The sequence below is a fragment of the Carcharodon carcharias genome, chromosome 18 (genome assembly GCF_017639515.1).
Source record: "Carcharodon carcharias isolate sCarCar2 chromosome 18, sCarCar2.pri, whole genome shotgun sequence".
In the NCBI taxonomy this organism is placed as follows: Eukaryota; Metazoa; Chordata; class Chondrichthyes; order Lamniformes; family Lamnidae; genus Carcharodon; species Carcharodon carcharias.
Window position 1 is genome coordinate 57,984,095 of NC_054484.1, and position 13,026 is coordinate 57,997,120.

Here is a 13,026-nt window from a genome sequence, read left to right on the forward strand (position 1 = left end):
CCTCCGGTGCCACCACTGCCCCTCCAACCACTCTGCCAAGGATCTATTCTTGATCCTGACTTAATTCTTATCTACGTGCAGTCCCTTGGTGCAGTTTCCACATGTACGTTGATGACACTCAACTCTACCTCACCACCAGATCTCTTGATCCTTCTACTGTCACTAAATAGTCAAATTGTTTGTTGCTATCTAGTACTGGATGAGCAGAAATTTCCTCCAACTACATATTGACACAAACTCTGCCTCTTAACCACCAATGCCATTCCTCTCCATGGCAAATGTCAAAGGCTGAACCAGGCTGTTTGCAAACTTGGTGACCCTGAGGTGAACTTCTGGCCATATATCCATGTCTATTTCAACCTCTGTAACACTGCCTGACTATGCCCCACCACAGCTCATCTGATACTGAAACGCTTTGCTGCCTCCAAAATTGACCATTCCAATTCACTCCTGGCTGGCCTCCCAGGTTTTTTCCACCATAAACTTGACATAATCCAAAACTCTGCTACTCTTGCCTTAACTTGCATCAAATCCCTTTCACCCATCGCCAAGATGCATCGCTGACCTCTATTGCCTTTTTATTAACCAGAAAGCCAGCAGGTGAAGGATAGAACTAGAGGGTGGAATTTTATGGCCCTATCGAGGTGGGGGCAGGGTTGTAAAATGCAGCAAGCCATTCAAAAGCCCATTGACTTTGGTGAGACTGTAAAATCATGCGGCATAAAATTCTGCTCAGAATCAATCTTTACACGCTTCAATGAAGGTTTATTCACAGAGTTACACCTTATGAGTATGCACCTCCTAACCCAGCAACCAGTTTCGGTCTGTGTCTAATAATAGGGCACAAGTAAATCCCCAGTTAATAACCAATAACTGCATACAATTAACATTGGCTCTCAGTTAAGTAATACCTTGATTATAAAATTCTCATCCTTGTTTTCAAATCCCTCCATGTCCTTTGCCTTCCCTAACTCTGGCCTCTTGAGTAGCCCTGATTTTAATTGCTCCATCATTGGTGACTGTGCCTTCAGCTGCCAAGGTCCTTAACTCTGGAATTCCATCCCTAAATCTCTCTGCCCCTCTACATTAATTAAGATTTTCCTTAAAATCTGTTTCGTTGGCTAAGCTTTTGGTCATCTGCATTAAAATCTCCTTATAAGGCTTAGTGTCAAATTTTGTTTTATAACACTCTTGTGAAGTGCCTTGAGATATGTTCCTATGTTAAAGGTCCTATATAAATACAAGTTGTTTTTGTCATCAGATTTACTGGGCCCTACAAAGCTGTTTTGAAGTTCAAACAAACTACGTTTCTTTCCATATTTGAAATATCTGTAACTTTTCTGGAAGAAATTGTTTTTAGCTTGAAAGACAGAAATACAGTAGACTCCAAAATGGCTTCAAATAAAATGTTCTCAGGGGGACTCCAAGTCCCCTCATGCTCTCATTTCCCTTTGGTAAGTTCCAAAGATGTACCACTGCTGCAGGCTGCACTTTTTTGTACTTCAGCTTTTAAGCATCAGTAAAATCAATGTAATACAGGAAGATACGAACATGAGACAGCCCCCCTGCTTAGTCTGGCTTTGTCCCTTTGGGACTTTCGGCTCCCATATACATAACTCACTGCACTGATAAAATTAAAATTGACCTGGAAAAACAATTTCTGATTCCTTCATCCAAGGCATTAGTAAATATGATGAAAAGCTGAGGCCATAGTACTTAACACTTCCTTTTCATCCGACATATCTTTTGGATTGTTTTTGGTCTATCCGTTTTTTGGTTTTTCTTTTTTTGGGATGTTTTAGCTTTTTGGGACTGTTAACCAACTTTTGCCATGTTTTAGTTTGGTGTTTATGGGTCGGATAGGTTGCAATCATGTAGGCTCAACTTCTGACACCGAGTTCTGGGTCTTGGCTGAGAAAAGTGCTGAGCAAAACATAAACACTTCTTGGAGGGATGTGGGGAGCTAAAAATCTGGATGGCACTGTTTTCTTGTTCCACCTAATTGTGATTAGCTTAGGATCAGCGCTGGCAAAGGCCAGAAACAGGTTACCTACTTTCTTGATGAGGAACTGTTTATGGGACTGTGAAGGGAAGGGAACTTGAGAACGGATATTTTTTTTAAAAAAGGAAATAAATAGAATTAGGTTGCAGTGTATTCCATTTTCATATATTTATTTACAGTCACTGAGCAAAATATTTCATTTTTTTCAGGAAAAGAAGTACCGCTTCCAAAACCATGTTGACAAAATGAAAGAAAAAGTGAAGAATGTAGAGGAAAAATCAAAAGAATTTGTTTACAAAGTGGAGGAAAAAAGCCATGACCTTATACAAAAGTGGGAAGAGAAGTCACGTGAATTTATTGGAAACTTTTTAGAGCTATTTGGCCCAGATGGAACTTGGGTGTGTACCCCAGATTAATTTCCAAGAAGTTGGTGGAAACGTTCTACTAGTATGTCAGTTGTCTACCATAAACACTACAAAAGATCACTGTACCTACAGATAAAGTTAAACAGAGCTAACTTCTTTGCGATTCTTTATAATAAACACAGGTTTCTCAAGACACTCTTGTGTTGATGCATAAAACTGCAGAGAGAACAGTACTTGAGTAGATACATGTGACAGCTAAGCATCATTCTCCATTTTTAAATTTAGAAGCATGTTGTAAATTATAGACTGATAGGATAAAGGGGTTGCATTTTCTGCAGGTCAGTGCTGGCTACTGGGACCCAAAGAGAATTAGATCTCAGGCTTTGTCAGAGTTGTAGATTTTCTCTCCTTTATTCTGTAGGGGTGGAGTACCAAGCTTCTGAAGCACATAATCAACATAAAAGTATCTCTGGGAAATAAAAGGTAAACATCTACACAGGTCTGCACAAATGTAGGACACACCACAGATGCAGCTTGAAGTGGGAGGCAGAATTGCAACGATAATGCCAAATTTATGGCATTGCATTGTTACTGACTGACTGTTCACCTGACTCATTCTTGGGATGAAGGGCTTTTCTTATGAAGGTTGAACAGATTGAGCCTATACCCATTGGAGTTTAGAAGAATAAGAGGTGAGGGGGCTTGACAGGGTAGATACAGGGAGGATGTTTCCATTTGTGGGGGAGGCTAAAACTAGGGGACGTAGTTTAAGAATAAGAGGTCTCCCTTTTAAGACTCAGGTGAGTTTTTTCTCTCTCTGAGGGTTGTTAATATATGTGGACTTTTCTTCCCCAGAAAGCAGCGGAGGCTGGATCACTGAATTTATTAAAGGCAGAGTTAGATTTTTGACCGACAAGAGAGTCGAGGGTTATGGGCGCCAGGCAGGGAAGTGGAGTTGAGACCACAACCATATCAACCATGATCTTTCTGGATGGCGGAGCAGGCTCGAAAGGCCAAATGGCCTACTCCTCCGAAGTCTTCTGCTGCTAAGTCCTATGTTCCTGTGAATGGAGCGTTTCATGTTAGTAACTAGCAACGTTCCTGTTCCTTTGCTAATGCTAAACAGTGAGCAATGCTGGCCTCAGCACCAGATTCTTTTCAATTGAGGTTATGAAATGAGTCCTGAAATTCTCCACACAAGACCAGCTGAGAGTTGAATTACAGACTTGCTGCAAAGGAGAGAAAGTTATTTTAAATAAATAACTGCCATCAAAAAAGGAAAATTGGATTTCTGTTTTCCACAAGATAAAAAAAGATTTTGGGAGACTGACACAAAGCTAATCATACATGGCAGTAATTTGTTGCATTGTTTGTTAAGTAATTGCTTTCCACTTTCAACCAAAGAGTAGCAAAGGCAAAATCCTGGCTGGATGCAGGTTATCTGTACATTGGGATGGGTGGTGATTGGACCATAATGAGAGTAAGGCACCTCTTCCGAATGTTCAACAAAACATGCATTGAGTGGCAAAGCCATAGAGACCATGAACATTACAGGTTCAATTCCCAATTTATATTGAAATAACAGATCTCGGTAAAGGCAGCACTAGAGCTAGTCGAGCTAGCCTCAAAGCCCATGCTTAGATAAGGGGAACATGGCCAGAATTCCCACTTCTGATCATTATCCAGTGATGTTTCTTGAAAATGTATGTGTTTGATTGTGTGTGATCATGATGGATGAGGACAGGGTCAGGTTTGGCTGGGGTATCCCTCAAATAACTTGTTAAAAGTTACTATTAAGGCTGAGATCTAAATAATGACCACCTTCCACCCATGGAACCAGTCAATTCCTTCAGAAGACATTGATGTGAGAAAAGTTGGCACATAAAATGGGAAAAATGCATCTTAAATGAAAAATATGCAAGGCACCCTTTTCACTGCCAAAGGCAATATTGGTTAGCATCAATCAAATGTTCATTTTCAATCAGAATCTGATCCGATTTAATTTGAAAAATCACCAAAACAAGAGACAGTTGATTCACCCAGAACTTTACATAGACCAACATTTAAAAAAAGAACCGGCATTGCAGAAAAAATTAATAAAACTTTGGCCTAATCTTTGTGCCTGTTTTAGTTAGCCGTGTTCAGGGAGTCGGTATTAATATCATTAGAGTTTGTAATCATATTTCATGTTGCGCGGTATGGCATGTTGGACTTAGTGTCAAGGCAATAGCTATTAGGTTTGGTTCCTGCATAAATCCAGGAGGCTTTGGTAGGTGCCCAATGAATTCCACACATTTAGTTTAAAATCTCTGTTGTACCACTCAACTATTCGCTAAATTAAAATTAATTTTTCATTAGCATTTATTAAATTCAGGTCATCTGGTCATGCTTGCTCAAGCATTACTTAAAGGTTTACACAGTTTTTCTTTTTGTTTTCATACCTTACAGAAACAGGTTTTTCAGGAGAGAGGGGGTCGGATGCTCCAAGCTCTGTCTCCAAGACAAAGCCCCTCAAGTAGCCCAACAAGAGAACGGTCCCAGTCCCCAACGTTCCAGTGGCCCTTTACCAAAACCTCACCCCCATCTTCCCCAAAAGCTGCTTCTGCCTCCATCAGTAGCATCAGTGATGGAGAAGAGGATGAGAAGTGAATGATGGGAACCTGCAGCACGTGAGCAGATGAACAGGATCAGCAATGATATAATCTCAGGCAAACCTTAGCCTTTTATTTTTCCTCTCCATTATTCTCAGGCACTTAACAAAGTCTGACCAATTCTATTATTACTACATGTTTTTAGTGCATACATCACAAATAGCCATTTTTAGATTGTTCCCCACTACAAGAATTTGCGCTATATTTAATGTTGGCATAATGGTTCCCATGTTGATAGAATTATCATATGAGGTGTCCCTCAATGCAAAACCAAAAGAATCTCAGACTGCAACTCTAATAGGAATGTGTAGATAAAATGTTTCAGTCTGATCCAATGAAAATGGATTTGAATTTGCCAAATCAAGTATCATAACCAAAATGGCTGGCATAATGCACAAAGCAATGAATGCAAACTGTAAGACTTCCTCCTCCCTGACTTAGATCATAATTAGAAGTTTCATAAGGTGGCTTTTTAAAAAGTAACCTTTTCCCAAAATGTTCCATAAAAATGATAAAAACATTGGATAGATAAAATCATAATAACCCACCAATTAGAATTTGCTAAATTAATGAGCGGGGAGGAAAGGAATGGTTGTTAAATGGAAGGTATTTTTCAAATACAGAATTTACTTTAACATCAACTGAACATCTCATTTTGAGCTCTTGCATGATTATCATCATAGGAATAAGCAAACCAGTTAAATCTGGTTTTAAATCCAGTTGTGGAAACATTGGCCAGAATTCGCTGGGAAAATAACGGTGAATTTAAACATACACCATTATTAGTGTGTAAATAACCCAGCAATTAGTGACAAAGAGGAGATACCCTGCGAGTTGTGAATCACCACAAATTGCTGAAAGATTCGCCCTGTTCTGCTTCAAGAAAACAGGAGTCTACTGTCAACCTCCCCATGAATTTTCAAGGAATTGCTGCATTTGTGCTGTTAAAAAGAAACAAACTTGCCATAGAAAATTAGGGCTGGTACCTAATGATGTAAAGACTCTTTTAATGATGATATTTATGTTCCTCCAATGCTAACCCACCCCTCTGTGGCACAGAAAGGGAACAACTGAAACTTAGGTGCCTCATTCCTGTCAGCAGTAAATTGTTATTTGAGGTTTTTAGTAATTAAAAATTCAAAAAAATCTTTTTTATTCTTTCTGTATTTTATATATTTTAATCCAATCTTTCTTTCTCTCTATCTTCTTCTAATTTGACTGTAATTCAACCTATTGTCTTCTCTGTTGTTTTCTTTCTATCTTTAGTTTCATTGGTTAAGGAGATACACTGTTGATCCCATTGTTTAACAAGGCCCCAGATGCCCCCTTGATTTAGCCACATTGCACATCAAATTGCTAGAAATGCAAACTAATAACAAAGTTTTTCAGTTGAAAGGTGAAGAAACAAACTAATAATGGGGTATGCTGGAGGATGCCACACTCCAGCAAATTCTGGGTCACTGTGTTTGAATACAAATTTCACTTGGGGAAAGCTTTCTTCTCATCATAGAATCATACAACACAGAGGGAGACCTTTTGGACCACTATTTTTTTTTTAAAAAGTTATTCTATTAGTTTGAGATCAGAAGCTGCAGTGAATGTCATGTGCCTGGCAATACTGAATTTCCACAGCGGGCTGTGCAATGCACTGAGCTGCACTCCAACATGCAAATTTTGAATGTTTTGAGATCAGACACAAATGCTCATTTTCTCAAAACACTTTTTAAACACCCTTTGCTTCACTTTATAATCCAACTCTCTTTGGCACTGTTTGAAACAAGTATAATATGATACGAGACACACTGCATGTGGTTTCCAGGCTGCGTCAGTCAAACAGCCTTGATCAGGGGATCTCATGTTTCACCAGTAAGGGCAGGACCTAGCCCCAGAATTGAACTGTCATCTTGGCCGCATGTAAAGTGGAAACTATTTCTCAGTGCTGGAGAAGCATCAATCTAAATGCATCATCATCTGTCGTATCCTCTCCATTTCATTGCCTTACTGGTCAATCTTCTGTCGGGCAGCACAGAGGGAGCCAAGAGCAAGAGTAATCTTTAGTTGAAGCAAGATTAGAGGGTGGAGGATAATCGGACCAGTGTGCAAAGATGTAATTCATCCCCGATTTTAAAATCAGATATTTGGTCCACACTTCAAATGATATGGTTATTTTAACATACTGTTAAATAGCACATCTTACAATCATTTGAGAAACTGAGTAGAGTTGGTAGGAGCAGAGCAACTTTCCATAGTAAGTACTGAAAAGCTGGGAGACTTGAAACTGAGATGTTACGACAGCATAATTACAGTGTGACAATTGGTAGTTACCATTATATGTGAGGACATTATAATTTTTCATAGAAAAGTTGGCAGGAAGTTGACAGAGACTATAGGACTCAATATGTTATCTATAAATGTCTGCATGGAAGAGAAAGTTGAATACATACACCAGCAATGAGCACTGAAAAGGGAGAAGGCCAATAAAAGGAAATCTCATAAGTTTAAGTTCTATTATTTTCCAGTTGCTGGGCATTGGCAATATTCTTCTTTAGAATAACGATCAGAATGCCCTATGACAAGACCATTCATGTGACACCGTATATAGGATAAACAAGAATTGAATGCAAATACTGAGCTTCGTCAGCAGTGAAGAGAGATTCAATCTTTCAAAAGCTGCAGTGCCTTTCCTGCAAGGCAGCTGAGTAGCAATAGAGTCATTTTAATGAGGATAAAGTCAGGCTTTATTTATTCCAAACACAATTTTAAAATCCATACATTATTACCTTTCAAACTGATTAGAAGTTTTCTCAACAGAGTAGTAGATATTGCTGTACTAATCCAATACACTTTTCAATGGACTTACAGAAATCTGTTGTCAAAATTCACGATCCTTCAACAATAGAGATGTGATTATTAGCATCTTCTGTGAAAGTCTCTGCTGGCGTTAAAAGGATCCAAAACAAATAAAATCAACGACTCCATGGACCTCTCTTTCTCTTTGTCTCTTCATAATATTAGATGGCTCTGATCTCAAAGATTCAGAGGATATTACAAACTTCTCACGCTTAGTGATGTTATCCAAGCCTCAGTGAATTACAGAACCTCTGTAAAATACAAGATTTTCACAAGTATAATATTTAAGGTGTAAAAGCTTTTAATTACAATTTAAAAATTTTTCCAAATAAAAATATGCTATCAACAATGAAGGAAAGAACAAATTTACTGTGACTTCTGATAAGATTTGATATGAATGCATACATATAGAGTTAAGGTTTAGTAGCTGCCCAGATAGATATGCTTGGTGTTAAGGTCTAATATTAATAGCACTCTGAGCTTATTTCATCCAACAACTTACATTTACATAGCACCTTTAACGTAATAAAACATCCCAAGGCACTTTACAGGAGTGTTATAGAACAAAATATGATAAGCCACAAAAAGAGATATTAGGTCGGATGACCAAAAGCTTGGTCAAAGAGGTCAGTTAAGGAGTGTCTTCAAAGAGGAAAGCAAGATAGTGCGACTTCGGGAGGGTTCCAGAGTTTAGGGTCTAGGCAACTGAAGGTGTAGCCACCAATGGTGGAGCAATTAAAATTGGGGAATGCTCAAGAGACCAGAATCAGATAAGCGCAGATATCTCAGAGGATTGTTGGGCTAGAGATTACAGAGTTAGGGAGGGGTGAGGCCATTAAAGGACTTAAAAAAGGATGAGAATTTTAAAATCAAACAGGAGCCAATGTAGAATAGTGAACACCGGGTGATTGGGGAATGGGACTTGGTGCAAGTTAAGACACAGGAAACAGAGCTTCGAATTACCTCTTGTTTATGGAGAATAGAAAGTGGGAGAACAACCAGGAGAGCATTGAAATAGTCATATCTGGAGGTGACAAGGTCATGAAAGAGGGTTTTGGTAGCTGACGAGCTGAGGCAAGGGCAAAGACAGGCAATATTACGGAAGTGGAAATAGACATGATGGTGCTAATACAATGTTGGAAGTTCATCTCCGGGTCAAGTGTAACAAGAAGATTGTGAAGAGATTGGTTTGATTTCAAACTGTTGCTCGGAGAGGGGTGGAGCCAGTAGCTCGGCAATGAAGACCGGAGCAATGACTGAAAACAATGGCTTCAGTCTTTCCAATATTTAATTGGGGGAAATTGCTGTTCATCTAGTATCGGATGCTGAATAAGCAGGCTGATAATTTAGCAATTGTGGAGGAGTCAAAAAGGCGGTGGTGTGTGTGTGGTGTTGGCAGCATACATGTGAAAGCTAATGCTGTGCCTTCAGATGATGTTGCTGAGGGGCAGCATGTAGATGAGAAATAGGAGGGGGCCAAGGATACATCCTTGGGGGACACCAGAGGTAACGGTGTGGGAGCAGCAAAAGAAGCCATCGCAAATAATAAGCTAGCTAAGAATGGCACCATGTGAGAGCAATCCCACCCAGCTGCAGGACGGTGGAGAAGCATTGGCAGAGTATGGTGTGGTTAAATCTATCAAAGTCTGCAGACAAGAAGGATGAGGAGGGAAAGTTTACTTTGTCACAGTCATATAGCATGTCATTTAAGACTTTGATCAAAACCGTTTCAGTACAGGGGCACCCGATGATGAAAGGAATATTCAATTGTATATGGAAGTTGTCCAAACGGAGACTTCTGATTGTCCAGTCTGGGATATTAGTTATATTGCAGCTGAAGTGAACAAAGCAATACTATCCTATACCACTCGTAAACCTACTTTACATTGTTTCTGCAGGCAACTAGATTGATTATTTTGTGTGGGATTTCTAAACAGTTTATGATGACAAGCACCTTCTAGCAGTTTTCAAAATTTCTCTTTCACGCAGGTAGCTGTGCTGCATTTATTTTACTGGAGCATTTTGTTCAGTAATACTAGAAATAAATTAATTTTTGGGTGGTAATGGGTCACAGATCTTGCTTAAAGCTTCAGCTCAGCTCAGCTGGGTGCAATGCACCTTGTAATGAAGCAAACTGTGTAAAATAAGAAGTGCATAGGCAGATACTACTATTCAAGCATTCAGCATCAGCTACAAGCCATAATACTGCTGGGCTAAGAATGACCTATTTCCATACTTTTTAATTTGTTCATTGTTTACAGTGGGAACACGTTCCCAATTAATCAGAAAGTCTTCAAAAGCAGGAGAAGCCCTTCTTAAATTAGGAGACCTAGGAAGCTGCTGCCAGACAACAGTTAGTACTTATAGGTAAAACATGGCTACAAGCCATGCATAACTTGTGGAAGTCTCTGAAATAAATTCCGTGTTCATTCAACACATCAGCTAACTTCTTAATTAAATTCCTAAGGAGGGTAGTTGGCTATAGAATCATTCCAGATTTAAAGATCTCATCTGATGTTAATAAAGCATCCATGAGTACCAGAAGAGACATTTCCTAACTGGAGATTAGTTAGAGATCATTAGGTCGAAGCAAATAAAAAGCCAGTACAAGTAGGTCAGAACAGTTAGCCTGGAATTTCTAGCTTACAGTTGTAGAACTAAAGTTCTTAAATGCTACGATTTTATTTCCATGATTTTCTGTCTATAATTTGGGTGTTGCAATGTAAAATGGATTGTGGAATTCCTTTGTTAGGGAAGGCTGATGATATGCAGTTTAAAAAAACAATCCCCCCCTAATTTACATTTTCTTCATCTAAACAGTTAGTCAAGCATTAACCAGAGAAAATGAATCTTACCAAGGAACAACTTGCATCTCTTCTGTTGATAAGTAATTGGGTAAGTGGAGGGATGAGCTCCAATAGATTAAAAAGACCAAGAGCAGCACAAAACTCAAAACGCAGGAAAACTTTGTGGATGGCAAAAGCAAAAGTGTGACTTTTTCTGGTCTTCAGATCACCAGAGTTGAAAACTGATGAATGGTGGCTGGTTTATATCTGGTTCTTTTTCCTCACAAGTTGACCAAAAAAGTGTCCTCCATTTTGACTTCTTCTGAGGTGATTTGTGCAGTAATACCTTGATATATGTTATTTGAAGCTTTTGTACTATATTCTGTCCATGTATTCTGTACTCCGAAATGTTGATTCATACTCCAGTTTATGAACATACAATTCAACATGTGGAGATGGTATGTTGTTCCTGTGGCCATTTTGTTCAACTTTTTTTTTTTAAAAATGACAGTATCAGTCACACACTTTAATGTAAGTTTTATTTATTGAGATATACTGACTCTCAGTAATACAAAAATACAAACAGAAAAGAACAATAAAGATTAAGTTTAAAGCAAGTGATCTCCACTTGGTCACTGTATGTGCTGTGTCATCTCCAATTGCAGTCCACTTTTTCCAAGTGCCATTACTACAAAGATATAAAAGCAAAATACTGCAGATACTGGAGACCTGAAACAAAAACAGAACGTGCTGGCAAAACCCAGCAGGTCTGGCAGCATCTGAGGAGAGAGAACGAGTTAAGAAATTTCAGTTCTGAAGAAGTCATATTGGACTCAAAATGTTAACTCTGTTTCTCCCTCCACAGGTACTACCAGACCTTTTCAGCACTGTTTTTCTACAAAAATATTTCTATACATATTGTATTAGAGATTCAATCATTGTTAAAAAGTGATTAAAGGATGAGATGGAAAGAAACCTGTATTTGAAGTTTTCCCAAATTGTGCATCCTCTACATGTCTGCGTCTCAGACATTTGTTAAATTAACCAGGGCATTGGCCAATTTGTAGCATCTAAGGAAAGTTTCCTCTAATTTGTGGCCTGGTATCGTCAACATGAAATTTGTGAAATATTCTGTACCAATGCAAAAGATTGGGAATTTTAAAAATCAAATTACATCAAGCATAAATCTTGTTTTCATAATCTTTAATGTTGGCTTAAAAAACATTTTATTTTATATACTATTTTATATTCTTATTGAAAACCATTTCACCTGAAGCTAGCCCCGTCTACAGAACTGATCACATGCCCAGATCAAAATTATGAGGATGGCAATTTTCCACCAATTGCTCCAGTCTGTGGCAGTTTGAGGAGGCTTTCTAACCTGAGCATTTTTGGGGGGCACACGGGCACTAATAATCCACTGTTTTAAAATAATTTACATATTAAAAATACTCACTTTACTAAGAACTCAACTAGTGTACACAAATAAAGCTAAATGGTCCAGTATAGATCTTCAAAGGCATGTTTAGTGATTTAATATCTGATTACTCATGGGTGAAGATCTAGATACTTACTAAAAACGCTTTTTTTTGTGATAAACCAATTTTCCAGATGTATTAACAAAACTGCACCGGATTACTTCTCCTAAATATATAAATGAATGCTTTTTGAATTTCAATGCAAAGAAAAAAATCAATTATGTTCCATTTTTTCCTCAGTTCTGATGAAGGATAATCAAATTGAAAAGTTAACTCTATTTCATTCCACAGATGCCGCCTGACCTGCTGAGTATTTACAGCATTTTCTGTTTTTATTTCAGATTGCCAGCATCTGTGTTATTTTATTTTTACACATTCCATTGGGCTTGGTTCATGGATCTTTTAATGTTTGTGCTTGTGCAAACTAGTGTGGGCGGAAACGTAAATTATTAGGCAGAATCTTTACCCACAGGCTTCCAATAAACCTTTTTCAATTCTCAGGAAAAAAATCAAAATTTGGCTCTATAAGTACAGATGAACCAAAGAAATTTTAACTTGGTGACTTGCTTCTGCTCAGCAACATCTGGGGAAAGCCTCAGCTTTTTTTAAACCAAATCTTTTACCACTCATGTTCCCCAATCCCCTTAGCCCTGTAGTTGACTTATTCAAGATCTCTGCAGATATATGCAGAATAATTTTTGCTACCTTAAGCTGTCAGCTGTTGTGCAAAAGCGATTTGCTGCTTTATTTTTCTCTATTTTCTATTTGGGAATGTAGACTGCACCAAACTGCATAATCAGTAATAGTTTGATAGTAGTCCTATGAATTTTTTTATAACAAATCCTAAACAGCACAACACACTGCTATTACCAATTGAGCCATTTGAATGTTGGC

The 13,026-nt window shown here is 38.3% G+C and overlaps 2 protein-coding genes across 3 annotated transcripts in view; one reads left to right on the forward strand and one right to left on the reverse strand.

Annotated features, from left to right (window-relative positions):
- The window catches only part of LOC121290807 (choline-phosphate cytidylyltransferase B), a 74,183-nt gene extending 68,990 nt beyond the window's left edge, over window positions 1-5,193 (forward strand). The window contains exons 7-8 of the mRNA XM_041211755.1: window positions 2,212-2,400; window positions 4,816-5,193. Of these exons, the coding sequence (XP_041067689.1) occupies window positions 2,212-2,400; window positions 4,816-5,016 (390 nt within the window). The 3' untranslated portion in view covers window positions 5,017-5,193. The remainder of the gene's footprint in view (window positions 1-2,211; window positions 2,401-4,815) is intronic.
- A 2,545-nt stretch (window positions 5,194-7,738) lies between these two features.
- pdk3a (pyruvate dehydrogenase kinase, isozyme 3a) overlaps window positions 7,739-13,026 on the reverse strand; it is an 84,780-nt gene continuing 79,492 nt past the window's right edge. For both annotated transcript variants that reach the window (XR_005945795.1, XM_041210799.1), the window contains exon 12: window positions 7,739-8,119. Coding sequence is in view for 1 of the 2 variants with exons in the window: in XM_041210799.1 (XP_041066733.1) it covers window positions 8,101-8,119 (19 nt within the window). In the remaining variant the exon portion in view is untranslated. The remainder of the gene's footprint in view (window positions 8,120-13,026) is intronic.